The sequence below is a fragment of the Cervus elaphus genome, chromosome 30, assembly GCF_910594005.1.
Source record: "Cervus elaphus chromosome 30, mCerEla1.1, whole genome shotgun sequence".
NCBI classification, from domain to species: Eukaryota; Metazoa; Chordata; class Mammalia; order Artiodactyla; family Cervidae; genus Cervus; species Cervus elaphus.
In genome coordinates this window covers 68,787,048-68,807,578 of record NC_057844.1, presented here as the reverse complement: position 1 = coordinate 68,807,578, position 20,531 = coordinate 68,787,048, and the positions used below count along the sequence as shown (strand labels likewise).

Sequence of the window (20,531 nt, the reverse complement as noted above, 5' to 3'; positions counted from 1 at the left end):
GTTCCTCAAAAATTAAACATGAAATTAGCATACAACACAGCAATCACAATACTAAGGATATACTCAAGAAAACTAAAAGCACAAACTTGAACAGACAGTTTGTACACTGATATTCACAGCAGTAATGTTCACAGTAGCTAAAAGGTGGAAACAACTGTCCATTGACAGATGAAACAAATACACAGAATGTTGTATAGATCTATAATGGAATATTATTCAGCCTTAAAAAGGAATTAAATTCTGACACCTGCCACAACATGATGAAGCTTGAAGACATTGTGCTACAGAACATAAGCTAGACACAAAATGATAAACACTGTATGATTCCACTTACACGAGGTACTAAAGTAGTCAAATTCACAGAGAGAAGAAGTAGAATTGGTGCTGGGTGAGGGGACAGGGGTTGGGGAGTTAGTGTTTAATGGGAGCAGAGTTCAGTTTGGGAAAAAGAAAAAAGTTCCAGAGATAAATAATGGTGATGGCCACATAACAATGTGAGTGTACCTAATGTCACTAAATGCTGTACTTGAAAGGACTGAAAATGGTAAACTTTACACTGTGAGTATTTTACCTCAAAAAAAAAAAAAAAAAAAAGATCAAAAGCCAAAGGTAATTTTACCAAAGCTGTGGAAATGTATTAATCAATAAGTGGCAAGTCATTTTTATATACTCCTCCCTCATGATCATTCAAGATTCAGCTGAAAACAGCATGAAAATGCTGAATGTGCCATTTTAGGAGCAGAAGATGTGTAGACTTAGAGATCTCCTGGAGACCTGCCCCAGCCTGGAATCCATGGTGAGGATAAACTATGGCTACGGGATTAGAGCCATCCTATTTCTATCACCCAATCTGATTTCTCCCCAGAACCAGGGATCAGGAAGTGGGGCCTGAGCATGAACCACAAATAATCAGAGGGGCCTTTCAGAGCTGCTCAGCAGCATTAGCTTTGCCCTAAGGAATCAGCCCACCTGTAACCTGAAAAGAAGTGTCTTGTTTCCATAGCAGCAGGACTCTAGATGCAAGGCTGTACATGAGGAAATTTGTCTTTTCCAGATCTCTGGAATTTCAAGTTGTGTCTATGTTATAATTTCCATAATTCCTGACTTCATAGAGGGCCAACCTTTTAGTTAAAATCAAGCCAGCAAATGAACTTCTTAGGAGATATTTACATTCAAGTAGGCCAACACGTGAAATTAAAAGATGCTTACTCCTTGAGAGGAAAGGTGTGACCAACCTAGATAGCATATTAAAAAGCAGAGACATTACTTTGCCAACAAAGGTCCGTCTACTCAAGGCTATGGTTTTTCCAGTGGTCATGTATGGATGTGAGAGGTAGACTATAAAGAAAGCTGAGTGCCGAAGAATTGATGCTTTTGAACTGTGGTGTTGGAGAAGACTCTTGAGAGTCCCTTGGACTGCAAGGAGATCCAAACAGTCCATCCTAAAGGAAGTCAGTTCTGGGTGTTCATTGGAAGGACTGATGTTGAAGCTGAAACTCCAATACTTTGGCCACCTGATGCAAAGAGCTGACTCATTTGAAAAGACCTGATGCTGGGAAAGATTGAGGGCAGGAGGAGGAGGGGACAACAGTGGATGAGATGGTTGGATGGCATCACCGACTCAATGGACATCAGTTTGGGTGGACTTCGGGAGTTGGTGATGGACAGGGAGGCCTGGTTTGCTGCAGTTCATGGGGTCGCAAAGAGTCGGACACGACTAAGCGACTGAACTGAACTGAAGCCAACATGCCAGAGCAGATTACATTTCCCAAAGGCAAGATTCCAAAGTGTTGGGGGGAAGAGGAAGAAAAACAGGTGGACAATGGCTCACCTGTGCAGCAAAGAGTGATCTTTGACTAAACCATCACCTCACACCTAACTTAAGGTTTTTGCAACACCGTACAGGTAAAAGTTCGTAACTATTGTAAGAGTTAAGTATGATCTGGAAAGACAAACATTTAGCCAATTTGTGGGGAAATCTGAATACCCATCTCCTAAATAGTTAAAGATGCAACATAATAACAAAGATGATGATACATGACAATGAAGATGCCTGACTGGAGTGTACCGGCACAACTGCAATTTCCACATCACCCAGCAGGAAACCAGCTCAGATGCTGTTGCCAAACAAGAAGTGAGATGCCAGGTCCCCAGGTTCACACAATCCTGAAAAGTACAAGACTCTGCTCAAGGAAAGATGAGGAGAAGACATCTCACTTTCTGCTGAAAAAAGTATTGCAAAGAAACAGAAGCTCTATTATAAGCAGCAACCAGGTAAAAGCAGCAATATTTTCAATTTAAGCTGCTTGGTTTTATCTTTCAATGAGGACTTTATTTATTATTAAAAATTGCATATGTTTAAGGTTACAACATGATACTTTGGTATAAATACACATTGGGAAATGATCACTGTAGTGAAACCACTTAAAAATATCCACTATGTAATATACTTATCTTGTTTTACATGTGTGGTGAGAACATTTAAAATCTACTCTCTTTGAAAATGTCAAGGATACAATACAGTCAAATAAGGATTTTTTTTAAACAGTCTAAGGCAAAGAGATATCCAGGATCAAGTTTATACAGAGCCCTTCAGCTCTTGACACTGATATATCTGTGGCAATACCTTTGTTAAGATACCTGAAAGCCTTACTCTTTTTACACTAGTTTAGACATGGGTAAACAATGGAATAATATCATGGCATTCCTCAATACAAAATCACTGAATACATTAAATCCCTTCTTATTAAAAGTGCTACAATACATACTAAAAATAAAAGGAAACATAGTTTTAAAATAATTAAATGAAGAGCAACAAATTCTCTCTAGAATTAATAAAACAATGTAAAATGTCAAGTTTCATCTCAAAGATCCTATTTTCTTTAATACCATTAACAAAAATTATCTATAAATTAAAAGGAGTGAGTCTATATTTGGCATGAATTCTCTTTTTATTTTTCTTTAGCAAACATAATTATATTGAATATAATTAATGGGTCTTTTAAAATTAGAATCATTCCCTTTATCAATTACATTCTCTGCTCTTAGATATAGTTTTATATATCCAATCGTCAAAGTTCACTTTTAAATACAAATTTGATGTAACTGAAGGTATTAATGAACGACAACAAAAAATTTCCATAAACAGCACTATGGGATTTAGTCATGAAGACATTGAAAATCAACTTGAACTTTTAATACTTATTCTTGAATATTAATTTAATATTTTACACTACAAATTTAGTGGTTATTATGCCACAGCCTGTGGCTAAAAGTTGTCAAGGACAGCCCACACTTGATCTTGAAAGAAAACTTTTCTTCGTTTACTGGTAAAGTTTGCTTCAACAACAACAAACTTGGCTTGATGCAAAAGCAAGCTTCTCTAGGAAGGTGTAAATGATTTCAGTTACAAAATTTGTGATTTACAGAGAACTTTCCCCAGATGTTCCTGATTCTTCAGGGGAGGTACACACTGTGATACCGAGTGACACTCACCTTGCCGTAGATCATATGGCACACGGCTACTCTCAGCCTCATCCCCACACGCTGAATGTGATAGAAGTACAAGTGGTGCAGAACGGCCCACACGAGCACACAGGCGCTCAGCCCTGCCGCGTAGCCGTAGGCTTCATGCAAAGCAACAGAGTCATTAGGATCATAGTTTTCAACATAACTAATCATTTTCCCCAAAAATATGGGTTGAACTACTCTGGTGCCTTCCTAAAAGAAAAGAAAAAAGTCTTAATTAGAAATGTCAGTTTTTCTTAACACAAGATTTATTTTTATCATTAGCATGTTAAACATACATTTTGACAAAATGCTACATTCATGGCTAAATTAAAAGAAAAATATGCAAATCCAATATCTCCTATAAGACAAGTGGCAACAGTCCTAACCTTAAGGGAAAATTTTACTTTCATATATAGTAAAGCCTTAGTGCCTTTTGCTTAGTACACTGTGGATGCTCAGCATAAATATCACAAACAGGCTCGATACCAACTGAGTCTTAAGATGAATAAAGAAAAAGGTGGCAGAAGAAGAGCAAGAAATCTGCTTCCACAGGAACAAGCCTGCTGGCACCCTGCCCCTGGCCCCATACTCTCAAAGTCCCCGCCCAATAGAAAGTCACATATGGTTCATCTATGGGAGACATGCTTTTATCACCTTCTTTGTGAATCTTTACAAACTAAGATACTGGCACAAACACATTCTCTCTTTTCTACCCCAAACTCCACATGTCTGTAGATCAAGAGAAAGGAAACCAGCTTCAGTTGGAGTACCACAAAGAAACCAGGTTTGGGAGCTCTGCAGGCTCTCAGCTCCCGAGAGCACTGCCTCAATATGCCTCTACCCCCTAGAAGTTGGAATGTTCCTTGGAGTAAAAAAATAAACACGGCGGAGGCCAAGGTAAAAAATGATGTCTTCCATGGTTCTCCATCCACCATCCACTGCACTTGGTGGTTTGGAAGAAATTTTTCCAATCCTCTCTTCCCCAAGGCTAAACCAATTGACTCAGGATGCACGGAGGCTTCTACCCAGAGTAAGACTTAGGGAAAGCAAGCTTCTTTCCCAAAGAAAAAGGCAAAGAAACAGCAACACCTACCCACCCTGCCAAACAGCTGCTCCACCCCACAACCTACTTCCTCTCTCTGGTCACTCCTTGAAGGTTCCCTTCACCCCAGGTCCCCTTCTTCACCATCAAGGAAAATCACTCAACAAATCCAAGTCGCCAAAACTAAACACCTTGGCCCGCAATATCATTTCCTCCACCGACTTCTCAAAAGACAAAATGCCAAAAGTTTGGAAATCTTTCAGGAACAGGGCTTTTTCTTTTTTGGCAATCCCTCCTTACTAACACAGACAGGGTGAGCTTGGCTTACCTGACAGGTTTGCTTTGATAGCTCCCTTCTGTCTGTCCAAAGCTGAGGAACCCACACACAAGAGGAGGGAAGGAGAATCCATAACACCAAACACCAAAAAAAAAAAAAAAAACCCCAAGCATTTTCTGCTCAGCCAACCAGTGCTTGATCAGGATATTTATCAAAGGTGCCCCCATCCCTCATATGGTGGTCTCATTAAACCTTAACATTCATGTCTTGTTCTACCAAATGGACACTGCATGCATACACACACATTCACAGGCTACACCAACTGCCTCTCCCTCCATGAAGTCATGGAAATTTCCATCTACTATAGATGATAAAGGAAACATTATTTATTTGAATAAGTGTAAGATGATCAGACCTGAGTGAAATGATCAGTTCTGATACATTTCCACCATGTCCTGTCATCCATCCCAAAAGGCACAGAGAGCTCATGGAAGAGTCCCTCATACAGCGGACTGTCAAACACACAGTTTATAGAGTTTCCTGAGATAGAAATGTGGAGTCCTACACAGAGAAGCAAGAATGCCAAAACTGTACACACAGGCAGTCCCAGCCCAGGTGTCACCAAGGGCAGTCTGGTGCTGTACCCACAAACCACCAGAAGCACAACAGTAATATGTGCCATCCCAAACTTTCCTAAAACTTATGATTCTCTCTGGGAATCACTGATGCCTGTTACTCAGCTCTCCATTTGAGCCTAACATCCTTGTGACTACAGGAGAAATAAGAGTAATGCCACTCCCCAAACAGAATATGGATAAATGCAACAAATCTAGCAAAAAAGATTGCAAATAAAGGCAGGCCACTGCTGACTAAGCATATCTGGTGTTTTTCACTAAGAAACAATATTTAACAACCCAGTTGAGGGACTTCCCTGGTGGTCCTTTAGTTAAGACTCCACACTCCCAGTGTAGGGGACCTTGGTTCGATCCCTGGTCAGGGAATTAGATCCCACAGGCAGCAACTAAGACCCAGCACAGCCAAATTAAAAAAAAAAAAACAGTTGAAGAATAGCCTCATTAAGGTATAATGCCAGTTCATGGCTCAATCTTCCACTCATCTGTCAATCCTTTCTTTTCTTGATAATGATTATTCTTTAATTGGGATAGAAAATTTGTAATCTTTCAAAAAGATAACAAAGGATTTCAAATATGAAGTGTTACTGATGCAGTTTGGGAGGATAGTCATTTATTATTTTTAAGCACTATTTTGGGACTTCCTCTGATGACTCAATAGTAAGGAATCCATCACAATGCAGGAGTCACAGGAAATGCAGGTTTAATCCCTGAGTTGAGAAGACCCTCTGGAGAAGACAATGGCAACCCACTCCAGCATTCTTGCCAGGATAACCCCATGGACAGAGGAGCCTGGCAGGCTACAGTCCATGGGGTCACAAACAGTCAAACACAATTGAGTGACTGAGCACACATACACAACTTTACCTCCAGCAAGGAACAGTCATGGCAATTGAGAACTGATGAAAAGTATAACATACAAGGAATTTCCATTCTGGCTTAAGTTGCAACTATGGAAAAGAGAAAACTGATATTCTGCTCCATTTGAAAAATAACAGTAAGTAAAAAAATAATTTTCCAGTAATGTCTCTCAAAAAGAAAATATAGAAAGCAAAATAGTGAATACCACAAAATTGTGAAAACAAAACCCCAAGTTCACACAGAGATTAAGAATACACATATTAAAAATGATTCTTCAAAGCTTCCAGAACACACAGGGCAGAAGTGACTGTGAGTGTTTCCATTTCTGACATTTGGTAAAACTGGCTGAGGCAAACCAGGTGAAAGCTTTTCCAGCTACCAGAAGATTAACTTCTGCATATGTTCAATGCTCTAGTTCAAGTATTAACTCCAAATGAAACAGTGGTTTGAATCCCAAGGATAGACCAAATTTCAGAAGACTCTGCTTGCCTTGGACAGTCTCTCAGAGAGGCAAGGAGTGGCTGTGGCTCACCATGGGGACACAGACCTGGCGGCAGCCATTTCCGGGAGCCGCCCCTACACGTGTACACTGGTGCGGGCAGACACCACCAAGGAATTCTCTCATCTGTACATTCCCAATTCTCACCTTCGACTGATAAGAAATAAAACAACTGAGAAAATATACATTATCAATCATGAAGCTAACCGAATTAAAACTTTCTTGATAAGCAGGAACAAGATCAAACACTGTCCCCTTAAACCCTTCCTCTTTGACATAAATCTATGACCACATGCATATTCTTTCCACAAACCAATTGAGAATATAGTTCTTATTCTTTCACAAGAATTCTTCACAACTCTGAAATCATAAACATTCTTTAAATGAGCAGAATTTAATACCACAACATCCATTATTCAGGATTCTCTGAGAGTCTGAGTCTCTGAGACAGACTTTTTATTTTGGCCACACCCTGTGGCATGCAGAATCTTAGTTCCCTGACCAGGGATCAAAAACCCTCGCATTTGCACTGGGGGGCATGGAATCTTAACCACCAGATTGCCAGGGAAGCTCGTGGTAGACATTTCTTGATAGAGTCCTTAGTATTCAGCCTCCTGAAAGCACCTGATATTGGGTCCCACCACTTGCTTCTTAGGATAACTTCTTGCAGGGTTAGGTTAGAAACTAGAACTTCTGTAGTAGATAGAATTCCTCCTCCAAGCTAATGTACTTGAAACATTTCTCACCCAATTTTCCCATATCTCTTTCATGGAAATATAGACACAAAAATAGAAACAAGCTAACAAAGAAAAACACTTGAGTGAAACATATAAGCAGAAAAGAGTGAGCTTGTAGGGGGAAAAAAATGAACAGGCAATTAATCTTTAGAACTGGGGGAGTTCTAAAGTGGAGTTGAGAAAAATCCAGAGATAAGGAGGAAAAGCAGTGAATCTGGGAAATAATAACCACCAGCATTCTAGATATCCTAGCCTTCACTCATCTTTCACACGGTGGTTTTCAACCTGACTGTACCTTAGTATCACATGGGAGGGGATAAGTGCACTTTGACGCCCAAGGCCCAGCCTCCAGAAACTGGTTTAGTTTCAACTGATTAGGGATGAAGCCTGAAGATTCCTCACCCTGTAGATTCTGGATGCAGAAACTAACCCCATGCAAGCATCTGCTAACCTCCACTCTTGCACTGTCTTGCCATCTGAGCCTGGAATGGCTACAGACTTGCTCTGAAGGAATAAGGAATTACTACGATCACAAAGAGTTTTAATCAGAGTTCCATGGTACATTTCAAGCTTCCAGAAAAATCCTTATAAACCCAAGTCCAGAGATTACAGTATTGACATTGAAAATTTTCATTATGCACAGTAGGAAAACTAAAATTTCAGATAAAACTATATTTAAAATACATTAATAAAAAGATGAGTCAAAATTAGCCTTGAAAGTTATCCCTAAAAAGAGAAGGAGAATTAGAATAGTGCTAACATTTGTATATTTTTGCTTTTATTTCCAATATTCTGGGAGGTGGGTCATAGAGGATCCTGCTGTGATTTATGGTGGAGAGGGTTTTGCCTATGTTCCCCTCTAGGAGTTTTATAGTTTCTGGTCTTACATTTAGATCTTTAATCCATTTTGAGTTTATTTTTGTGTATGGTGTTAGAATGTGTTCTAGTTTCATTCTTTTACAAGTGGTTGACCAGTTTTCCCAGCACCACTTGTTAAAGAGTTTGTCTTTTTTCCATTGTATATCCTTGCCTCCTTTGTCGAAGATAAGGTCTCCCTAGGTACATGGATTTATCTCTGGGCTTTCTATTCTGTTCCATTGATCTATATTTCTATCTTTGTGCCAGTACCATACTGTCTGGATGACTGTGGCTTTGTAGTAGAGCCTGAAGTCAGGCAAGTTGATTCCTCCAGTTCCATTCTTCTTTCTCAAGGTTACTTTGGCTATTCGAGGTTTTTTGTACATACAAATTGTGAAATTATTTGTTCTAGTTCTGTGAAAAATACCGTTGGTAGCTTGATAGGGATTGCATTTAATCTATAGATTGCTTTGGGTAGTATAGCCATTTTCACAATATTGAGTCTTCCAATCCATGAACACGGTATATTTCTCCATCTATTTGTGTCCTCTTTGATTTCTTTCATCAGTGTTTTATAGTTTTCTATATATAGGTCTTTCGTTTCTTTAGGTAGATATACTCCTAAGTATAGCCCAATTCCAGAAAAATAAATGACCCAATCAAAACATGGGCCAAAGAACTAAACAGACATTTCTGCAAAGAAGACATACAGATGGCTAACAAACACATAAAAAGATGCTCAACATCCCTCATTATCAGAGAGATGCAAATCAAAACCAGAACAACGTACCATTACACGCCAGTCAGGATGGCTGCTATCCAAAAGTCTACAAGCAATAAATGCTGGAGAGGGTGTGAAGAAAAGGGAACCCTCTTACACTGTTAGTGGGAATGGAAACTAGAATAGCCACTATGGAGAACAGTGTGGAGATTCCTTAAAAAAATGGAAATAGAACTTCCATATGACCCAGCAATCCCACTCCTGGGCATACACACTGAGGAAACTAGATCTGATGAGACACATGCTCCCCAATGTTCATCGCAGCACTGTTTATAATTGCCAGGACATGACAGCAACCTAGATGCCCATCAGCAGACGAATGGATAAGGGAGCTGTGGTACATATACACAATGGAATATTACTCAGCCATTAAAAAGAATTCATTTGAATCAGTTTTAATGAGATGGATGAAACTGGAGCCCATTATACAGAGTGAAGTAAGCCAGAAAGATAAAGACCAATACAGTATACTAATGCATATATATGGAATTTAAAAAGATGGTAATGATAACCCAATATGCAAAACAGAAAAAGAGACACAGATGTACAGAACAGACTTTGGGAGTCTGTGGGAGAAGGCGAGGGTGGGATGTTCTGAGAGAATAGCATTGAAACAAGTATACTATCAAGGGTGAAACAGACCACCAGCCTAGGTTGGATGCAAGAGACAAGTGTTCAGGGCTGGTGCACTGGGAAGACCCAGAGGGATGGGATGGGGAGGGAGGCGGGAGGGGGGATCGGGATGGGGAACACATGTAAATCCATGGCTGATTCATGCCAATGTATGGCAAAAACCACTACAATATTGTAAAGTAATTAGCCTCCAAGTAATAAAAATAAATGAAAAAAAAAAAAAAAGAATAGCACTAACAAGGATATCAGTCTTCTTTAAAAGTAACATTGTCTTGATTTTGGAATCATAAATACATTATACAGAATTATAATCATAAAAGAACTAATTTTTTAAAAAGCAATTCCCAAAATTTCAAAGTAAATTTAAATAAAAGTACCTAAATATCTACCCATCCTGTTGGTTCACAGAGCCATACAAAAAACAACTATCAAAAGTGATTTTAAACAAAACAATTTGAAAACATATTCTCTGCGTCATACACCCACATGAAGGGAATATGAACTGCAAAAAGATAAATCTTATAATGTTTTCAGAAGTCACATTATAAGATAAAACAAATGAATAATTATGTTTATATCAATGAGAATTGGGCTTAGACATGGGACAAAGAGAATAGATGATGGGAGAAAAGAGATACAGATATAAGCACAATAAGATGAAGTAAAAACACTAGTGTCCTGCATCTGACTTGGATTGGAAACACCCATGTAAACATATTTATTTACCTTAAAAAAATGTATTCTAACTTGGTCTAATGAAAAAAGCCAAGAAACAATAACCAAGAGCAATAAGCTCCTCTAGCACCCAGACTATAGTCTTTAAATACCATTTCACACTAAAAGAAGACAGGGCTGCTTGGAGAACTGCATGATTCCAGGGCTGAGCAAATGCTGTACAAAATGAACTAGAAATATCCTGTCATACCAGAAAGCAAAAAACAAAACAAAAGACATGAGAAAAAAAAAAAAAAATTTGCCAAGACTTCTAGAGCATGTGCAGAAGACTTAGGACCCAACCTGAATAGACTCCCACTGCCCAAATAGGGCCAAAGGTTGGCACAAGCATAACAAATGAAATGGACTGAAGCAGGTCAGAAATGCTGAAATCCATGAGCTCAAACTGACATTCACAAAACCAAACCAAACAACAATAAAAACTCACTAGCCCCTCTCCTCACTAGAGGAGAACCAATTCATCATTTTGAGAACAGGTTTTAAAAACTGAAAAAATTATTTTCCCCTACTCTCCCTATAAATACTATAGTTCAGTGTTAACCAAAGAGGTTAAAACATCTCTATTTTGCAACCCTTAATAAATTAATGGACCTTGAGCGAGGATCATGAATAGCTCCAACATCACACACACACACACACACACACACACAAAAGATGTTATGTACATTATAAGGGATATATACAACCCTACCTCCTACATAGACAAAAGGGATGAAGAAAATCCAAATAAGCTACATCAAGCTTCTAGACCTAAACACCAACCTAAGGTGCCAGAGGAACATGTGAATTGACACAGGGGGAGAAGCAATCAGCCAATCCAGGCTGTGGGAATCTCTACAGGACAAACAACCTAGGGGCATGGGGTGGAGGAGAACAGAAAAGCAATCTGTATAACCTATGTCAGCCAAATGTACCTTATTTTATACTGCTTCTGACAGCAAGAGGGGAAAGACAACTGTGAGCACTGGCTAGATAGTAATGATATTAAAGTTAATATTTATGAATAATAATAATAATGTTGATGCTAAATACATTTAGTGGGGGGAGATTCCATATCTTTTAAAGATACATACCCAAGTATTTATGGATAAAAATGATATGATGTCTTGGAACTGCTTTAAAATAATCTTGGGAAGTGAGGGTGAGTCTCAGATGAATCAAGACTGCTCATTATGGCAATTATTGAAGCTGACTTAGGGGGACATAGAGGGTTATTTCCCTTTACCCTTCTGAATTCTTAGCTGAGGATCTCTGTAATAAATGACAGAATAGCAATAGAAAATCAAACAGAAGTTTATTAACATGTATATTTCTGATACACATGCGAAATATCAAGAAGAACTGAGCAACTCCCTGAGATGCCCAAGCCACCACCTCAAATGCATCTCCAGCTAAAGACAGAAGGAAAGGTGATGAGGCACCTATGAAAGGTTAACAGGAAAAGCAGCTTAAACTACAGCAGGGTTGGGTGTGTTATGCAGATTTCATTCTTCTTGAAGACTGTCCTTCAATAGGATCCTGCTGTGATTTAGAGCCATCCTTCTTTTTCTGGTACAGAGAGGGAGACACCTTTACAAAGGAGACTTCCTTTATCAGTGTAAATGTCCCTCAGAAGAATAAGTTCTATTGTGTCTTCAGAGTTTCTCCTGTGTCTATTTCTGAAAAACAGAATCAACTCACAACAATCTTTCTGCCAAAGAGCCCTATTCTGGAGTGACACATTGTGTTACCTTTCATTCTATTCTTGTATTTATGAAATGTTCTTAAAAATCTGCAGGAAATTAAAAATAAAACAAAACAAAAAAACACTATACAAAGCAGGTGACAGAAGGGCCAGAGCTGTTGCTAGAGAAACAGCCCTTCTTGGCTCTGAGCCTCAGTGGAGGCTGTGGGAGGAGAGGACAGAACACAGAGAACACAGGTCTAGGAGTCAGAACACTGCGCTTCAGAAACCAGGTGGGCCACCTGCAAGTCACATGACACTAAGCCCATCTTGTGTCCTCCTGGGCCTCTGGGTCTTTATCTGTGAAAATACCCATTTTGCCTCCCTCGGAGGAATCATGGGACAACTAAACGAGCAACAACAGCTCAGAGTGCTCTGAAACCACCATAAAAACAAGGGTTTTTCATCACTTTTATTAGAAGTCCTGGTAAGAGATTTACTCTTTTCTTAATGGCAGAGCCTGGTTTCACAAAGGGCTTGGAAAACTCATTATTGCTCACAGGTGGTCACAGTGGAATAAGAACTCTTGAGAAAAGTCTTGTAAAGCCAAATTTTCTAGACTGCAATTAAAGTTTTACTTCTAAGCAGATTGCTAAAATTTTTAACCATTATGAATGCAATCTTTTAAAAAGAGTCTCCTACTTCCCTGACTACATAAAGAAAATGGATTGAGGGGGTGGAGGAAACAAGCAAAAACAGGTGAGGGAACTTAAGAAGTACAAATTCCAAATTATAAGTAAAAGGGAATCGGGGACAAAAAATAAATATATAGACTTTTAAAAAATAAATCACAGGATTATAATATACAACATAGGAAATATATTCAATAATATTGGAATAACTTTGCATGGTGACAGTTGGTAACTAAAGTTATCATGTACTGTATAAAATATGAAATCACTAATGATGTATACCAGAAACTAATATAACAGTGTAAGCCAATCATACTTCAATTTTAAAAATTCTTTTAATTTTACATTAAAAACTTACATATACTTAGAAAAAGAAAAGAAGGTGGATATAAAACCCTCATTTATTTTATAACTCGAGGTCATCACCGTGGTTATTACTAACACCTAATGGCTAATGCTATGTGCTCAGGAACCAGCAGGGCACACACAGCAGGTCTGCTCTGCAGGTCCCCATCTGCTTGGCTCAGTGCCCCCTCCTCCTCTCCCTCGCTGTGTGGTCCTCAGTGGTTGCTCTCAGCTCACAGTATCTCTGCCACCAGCACCCACTCCTCAGCCTCCTGGGTTGAGCAAAGTGAGGGACACATGGAAGAAAGGGCTGGGTAAACGCAAAGACCACTCAGCTCCTGGGGAACCAGCCCTGAGTCCCGTGGGATGCAGAGGATCCTGTTTACTTCCTGTCCATCAGCTGAGCTCCAGAATGAATGTTTACACACACATGGGCTTCCCACGGCCTCCACCTGGACCAGAGACCACCAGCAAAAGTGGCCTCAGACAAAGGCCAAGTGACTGGACAAGCCTGGACCATTTCTCAGGGTCCTGGGAAGAGGACATAACTCCCGGCAACACCTCCCCTCTCAGGGGAAGGGACTGATTGAACCCACTCTGGCTCTCTGAGGTCACTCCACTTACACACCAGCAATGGAGACCTCGCCCCTCAGAGAGAAGCGCTGATGACCTGGGGAGGTGGTCTCTGTGACTCAGGCTCCTCCTCTCCACCCTGAGGGCCCCGGGCAGTCGGAGACCGGCCCTCCCCACCCGCAGTACCTGTGGAGGTGCACACAGGGGCCAGGTATGCTGGGAACTCTCCGGCTGCTCTGTTCTAATTAGGAGTGACCGACAAGGGCTTCTTAGCCCGGTACTTGTTTCTCTGAGAGGTAGAGATACTCCTCAGTTCTCACAGGACAGCTCATGGAATTCTCCAGGCCAGAATACCGGAGTGGGTAGACTTTCCCTTGTCCAGGGGATGTTCCCAACCCAGGGATCGAACCCAGGTATCCCTCATTGTAGGCAGATTCCTTACCAGCTGAGCTATCAGGGAAGCCCTTCTCATAGGACGGAGGTTTCCATATCTCAAAATTTTAAAACCCGAAAAGCCTCACCCTCGACTGATGTCACCCTGCATTTTCTCACTGGTGCTGCCAGGAGTACCTGGGAGGCTCCGCTCATGCTGTGGGTGGTAAGAGCACACTGCTTGGGATCATGGATGATGCACAGGGTGTTCTGTGCACCTGAGGGATTAAAAGAGGGCTGGAGATCAAAAAGGAAACATGTTTGTGTTTTAGAAAATCCTGGGCTGAGTTTAGATCTTCCACCATCTAAGATATAAAGAACAACAAGCAGTATAGATTGATCACAACACAGGAATGGCTTCAGAAAATCAATTATTTAACTACTACTGCTAGTAGTACTACTACACAGATGAGCTGCTACATTTACGTCCTCTACTCCCCACTTCTCCTCCATGACCACCCAGCGACCAACCTCCTGAAGGGGCCCAGGGCTCTACCAGTGTCACATTATGCAGCCCCCAGCCTGGCCTTCCTGGATCCCCAGCAGGAAGTATTACTGGGGCTGGAAAACTGTAAAATCAACACTCCTAGCACCACAGTGGGGAGAATTCCATCTCAGGAAGAACCCTAGATCTTGTGGCCTCTGCCTCTATGTCAGCTTCTCCCATGAGCTGCCACAGCCAAGACCCAGGACTCATATTAGAATGGGATCCATCCAAGGCTTAGTGACATTACTCAAGGGGCTAACAGCCCAGGACAGCAAGAAAAAAAAAAAAAAAAAACCAGCAGCTCAGTTCAAACACAGCCAAATGGCTATGCTTTGAGACTCACGTGACTTTAAGACTCTTTAGCATCTATACCAAAGCCTTTGGCTGTGTGGATCACAATAATCTGTGGGAAATTCTGAAAGAGATGTGAATACCAGACCACCTGACCTGCCTCTTGAGAAACCTGTATGCATGTCAGGAAGCAACAGTTAGAACTGGACATGGGACAACAGACTGGTTCCAAATAGGAAAAGGAGTACGTCAAGGCTGTATATTGTCACCCTGCTTATGTAACTTACATGCAGAGTACATCATGAGAAACGCTGGGCTGGCGGAAGCACAAGCTGGAATCAAGATTGCCAGGAGAAATATCAATAACCTCATATATGCAGATGACACCACCCTTATGGCAGAAAGTGAAGAGGAACTAAAAAGCCTCTTGATGAAGGTGAAAGAGGAGAGAGAAAAAGTTCATTTAAAGCTCAACATTCAGGAAACTAAGATCATGGCATACGGTCCCATCACTTCATGGGAAATAGATGGGGAGACAGTGGAAACAGTGTCAGACTTTATTTTTTGGGGCTCCAAAATCACTGCAGATGGTGAGTGCAGCCATGAAATTAAAAGACTCTTACTCCTTGGAAGGAAAGTTATGACCAACGTAGACAGCATATTAAAAAGCAGAGACATTAGTTTGCCAACAAAGGTCCTTCTGGTCAAGGCTATGGCTTTTCCAGTGGTCATGTATGGATGTGAGAGTTGGACTGTGAAGAAATCTGAGTGCCGAAAAATTGATGCTTTTGAACTGTGGTGTTGGAGAAGACTCTTGAGAGTCCCTTGGACTGCAAGGAGATCCAACCAGTCCATCCTAAAGGAGATCAGTCCTGGATTTTTCTCAACCGTGGGGACTATATGTGTTTCCCTCTAAACATGCCCCGACGGCAGTGTTATATCAAAATGCTCCCTTACAGTGGATCCATTTACCTGTATCGCCTTCAAAAGTTCTTACTCCTTTTTTTTATTTCATTAGCCTCCTCGTTGCCAAAGGAAGGCGTCTTTCCAGAGAAATGTTAGGAGCTGATCCTGCTTACATTTATGTGCCCTATACCAAAGAACAGCAGGAATGGCTTTTTCAGTTTAATGACTCGTGGGCTTTGGCCTTTTCCTCCTTTACAGGTCAAATTATTAATCATTTACCTTCTGATAAACTTTTGCATTTTGCCAGCCAGCATTCATTTATTTTTCCAAAGAATGTTTCTAATGTTCCTATTCAAGATGCTCTTATGATCTTTACTGATGGATCCTCCAACGGAACCGCTGCCTTTGTGGTTAATGATACCTTTTCTCCTGGCAGACGAACTATACATCGGCTCAAGAAAAAGAACTTTCAGCCATTCATAAAGTATGCTCATGATATTCCTCACAGTCTTTTAATTTGTTTACTGATAGCAAATGCATTGCTCATGCTTTGCAATATATAGAAACCGTTCCCTTTATTTCTACTGTGAATTCTAACATTCAACATTTGTTACGTTCAATTCAGTCTCTGCTGCAACAGCGCACCTTACCCTGCTTCTTTGGACATTTACGTGCCCACACTGGGCTTCCTGGACCTCTATCTATGGGAAATCAGATGGCTGATTCTCACACTAGAGTTTTTCTTTCACAGGTGGAAGCAGCACAGCAGTCACATGCACTACATCACCAGAATAGTAATACTCTTCGTTTGCAGTTGCAAATCCCTCGAGAGACTGCACGACAAATCTTGTTCTGTTTGCCCTAAGTTTCTTCCAGTTCCACATCTTGGCGTTAATCCTCGCGGGCTTCTACCGAATCATCTTTGGCAAATGGATGCCACTCATGTCCCTTCCTTTGGTCATTTAAAGTACGTTCATGTATCTATTGACACCTTTTCAGGATATATTGTGGCATCCTTACAGACTGGTGAAGCCGCAAAACATTCTATCTCACATTGTCTTTATGCTTTTTCCGTTTTAGGCACGCCAAAGATTATAAAAACTGATAATGGCCCCGGCTATGTCTCCTCTGCCTTCAAAAATTTTTGTTCCTCTTTTTCTATCACCCTAAAAACAGGCATTCCTTATAATCCACAGGGTCAAGGCATCGTGGAACGTGCTAATCAAACTTTGAAACTACAGCTTCAAAAAATACAGAGGGGGGAGCTCTACCCCCTTCTACCCAGAAATTACCTTAATCACGCTTTATATATTCTAAATTTTTCAATTTTAGATAAAGAAGGACATTCAGCTGCGCAGAGATTTTGGGACCCTCAGATTTCCAGCAGAAAGCCGATGGTCTTGTGGAAAGACCCGCTGGATAATAACTGGCATGGCCCAGATCCCATGTTAATTGGGGGGAGGGGTCATGTATGTGTTTTTCCACAGGATGCTGAAGCACCGCGCTGGCTCCCGGAAAGGCTGGTACGCCAGACGGAGGAGATTACTGAATCAGCAATTAGGTCGGCTGACTTTATAGCAGAGGAATCTTCTCCCGACAAATCAGCAGATGCATGAGTTTATCCTTCAAGCAAGGAGGATGGCTGCAGAGACGGCCCAACTCTACGCGCTGGCTTACAACGCCCTCGCTTTGGCATGCACGATAATGAATCAAGCCTTCCCTCAGGCTGAAGCCAATGCTTTCGTTTCCTGGGCTCACTTATGCTGATTTTTACAATGAAACAGCCTGCTGGGTCTGCACAAGCATGCCTGTATCAGTTACAGAAGGATTACCCTGGTGGGTGCTTCCCTTTCCAAAAAATGAAACTTCGGCTTTATGTGATTTTTTAAAAGAATATCAGAAGAAACATCAAAGCTTAATTACAGTTAATTTTGATATAGATTCTCGATGCTCTGATCCTTTACACGCTTCTTCTTTTTATTTTAATGTAACACAAAGTTATCAGGAAATTGTTAATGCGTACTTATATTATGAAAATAGATCTGTTTCTTCTCCTAATGATTTTAATCGATTTGAGGGTGACTACTACCAAGTTTGGGATGAATATTTCTGGATGACCCCTGAAAAAGGACAGCTACTGACCCCTGCTGTCATTTGCTGGGAGCAAAAGACTCATGTACCAGCTTTTGGAGGCCGGGAATTTCCAGGATATCACATGAAACATATGGGACTATTGCCTACCCACAAATGTAAGACTGTAATGGATGTAACGTTTATTGTCAACAAGTCTGTTATTTGGCCGCGGACAGATTGGGAAAATAGCCCTGGTATAAGATGGGTAGCCCCAAATAACACTCGATGGATTTGTGGATACAACCTTTGGCCCTGGCTCCCTGTAGGATGGGTGGGGAGATGTACCCTAGGGTTTGTGTTTGCCCCTGGGAGAATTCATAAGCAAAAAATTAGTCAACCTGTTAATTTACCTTATGTTAAAGCCCGGTGGTCACGCTCTGTTTTTCATTGGTATGATTATTTAGCCTCAATTTTTGTGCCCTCTTTAGGAGCCACTGATATTATGCTCAGGGTAGAGGCTTTGAACAATTTTACAAAACAAGCTTTGACAGATACTAGAAGAGCTTTAGAGGCTCTTAATGAAGAACGAAAACAGATGAGTAAAGCCATTCTACAAAATCGTATGGCTCTGGATATTCTAACAGCCTCTCAAGGGGGAACATGTGCCTTAATAAAAATGGAGTGTTGTGTATATATTCCTGATTATTCCTCAAATGTTTCTGATGCTTTAGAAGATATGAAACAACAAGTAGCCGCTATGAATTTTTCTGACTCCAGCATTTGGAGTCAGATATCTGCCTGGTTTCATAGTGGTTGGTGGAAATCTATAATTTTTATCATTATATGCATATTGTTATTGCTGTGTTTTGGCCCTTACATTTGTCAATGCTTATCTGAGATGATAAATAAAAGATTGCTGATGTTTTCCTGTTTGCAAACGCGGCCATTTCCTTCGAGGGAGATATAATGGCCATTAGTCAAAAGAAAAGGGGGAGATGCGGGGAGCCGGCCTGACTGCTCAGGCCCCTTCTCGGCCCTGAGAGAGATCTAAGAGGTCCCTCTCTGTCCCGCCACCCCTGATTTGTTAAAGTGCAAATTGGCCTTTCTCACCTCCCTCAAGGAAATCGCTGCAGCCACCATTTGCCCATTTTCCTGACTCTGATGAGATTATCGGGCTCCTGTGAATGGTTTATGTCTAGGTAGTCTTTAACTGATTGTAAGACACTGGTGCCATGCTCTGCTGGAGTTAAGATAAAACTCCTGAGCTAAAACTACTGTCTGCAGTTCTGCACGTATGCAAGTCTTTGATCTAAAATTTGGTAAATCCTGTTAGTATATATATGTATGTTACCCCTCAATAAAGTCGTCGGAATCAGTCACAAGCTGACTCCGTCCCTCTCAACCTCATCTTTCCTAGTCTTTTATTTCTCAGGTGCTCTGGTGATTGCGTCCTCTACCTGTTCCTTTTGCCAGCAGGCCCGGCACACAGAGAAACTAGAGAACCAGGGACAGCAGAGAAAGACCTGCTCCGGGATATGATCCAACGTTAAACCCTAAGGCCACTCATCCAACCAGGCACCTAACATGAGTCATAGGCAGACACCGAGGCCCCAGGGTTTCCTGATAAGCAGAATTCATGAGAGCTCTGCTGTGTGAGGTCAGGAAATCCTGCACAAACAGGCCACACCAGCTTGCCACCTGTGCATTTCAAACAGAGACTTATTGTGACTATGTGGAAATACCACGACTTGGACAGCTGCACACGGGACAAAGAAGGGCTGGGACAGCCTAAAGGGCTCCTGCTCCCTCTCCCACACCCAGCCCTTCACAAGGCACTGCAGTATCCAGGTGGTCAGTGCCCTCTCAAAGACAGCATTCTGCCCCACACACCTGTCCCACCCTCTGGCACAGTGGCCAATCCTCTTCTGACATCAGTGAGAACTCCATCCCCAAGGACCACCCAGTCCCCTGGGAGCTGACAGACTCTCCGTCTCTCCAGTTGTGTGGTGCGGACTTCACCTACCCAGCTATCCACTGCCCGTGGGCCCTTCAGTACAGCACAGCCTTTAAACAAGAGCCATGCCGCCCACCTGTAAACCACCTGGCTCACCCATCTCACTCCAGCACAATGGACTGATGACAACTCACTATCTCCTCCACCTAAAACCCCCCTTTCACAGCAGCTGCATCTTCCATCCTCCTGCCCTCACACACTCACAGCCCGCCCGTGTCCCTAAGGCAGCGCTAAGGGACCACGGAGAGCACGAGCCACCCAGGGGGTCTGCAGCAGACCTCCAGCAGGTCAGCCAGAACAGGGGCTGCCGGCACTGTGTCCCCAGGGGGACTGTCTCACTAGGGGGTCTTGATACAGGCCCTTCAGGGTCACGGAGGTCACTGACCTCAGAGCTTTCTGCATCTGGTTTGCCTTGCACATCCCCTCCTCCACCCCCTGCCAATGCCAGGCTCCCAGGATCCCCCTTCAACCAGGAATCCATCCCCACAAC

The 20,531-nt window shown here is 41.6% G+C and overlaps 1 protein-coding gene and 1 long non-coding RNA gene across 2 annotated transcripts in view; one reads left to right on the top strand and one right to left on the bottom strand.

Moving 5' to 3' along the window:
- Nucleotides 1–20,531, bottom strand: part of LOC122687096 (ATP-binding cassette sub-family C member 4-like) — an 860,243-nt gene that overhangs the window by 833,314 nt on the left and 6,398 nt on the right. The window contains exon 4 of the mRNA XM_043892534.1: nucleotides 3,496–3,720. Within this exon, the coding sequence (XP_043748469.1) occupies nucleotides 3,496–3,720 (225 nt within the window). The remainder of the gene's footprint in view (nucleotides 1–3,495; nucleotides 3,721–20,531) is intronic.
- Nucleotides 2,565–19,809, top strand: LOC122687109. The gene is made up of 3 exons (XR_006339016.1): nucleotides 2,565–2,576; nucleotides 15,180–15,183; nucleotides 19,519–19,809. It is a non-coding gene; the product is annotated as an uncharacterized LOC122687109 (long non-coding RNA).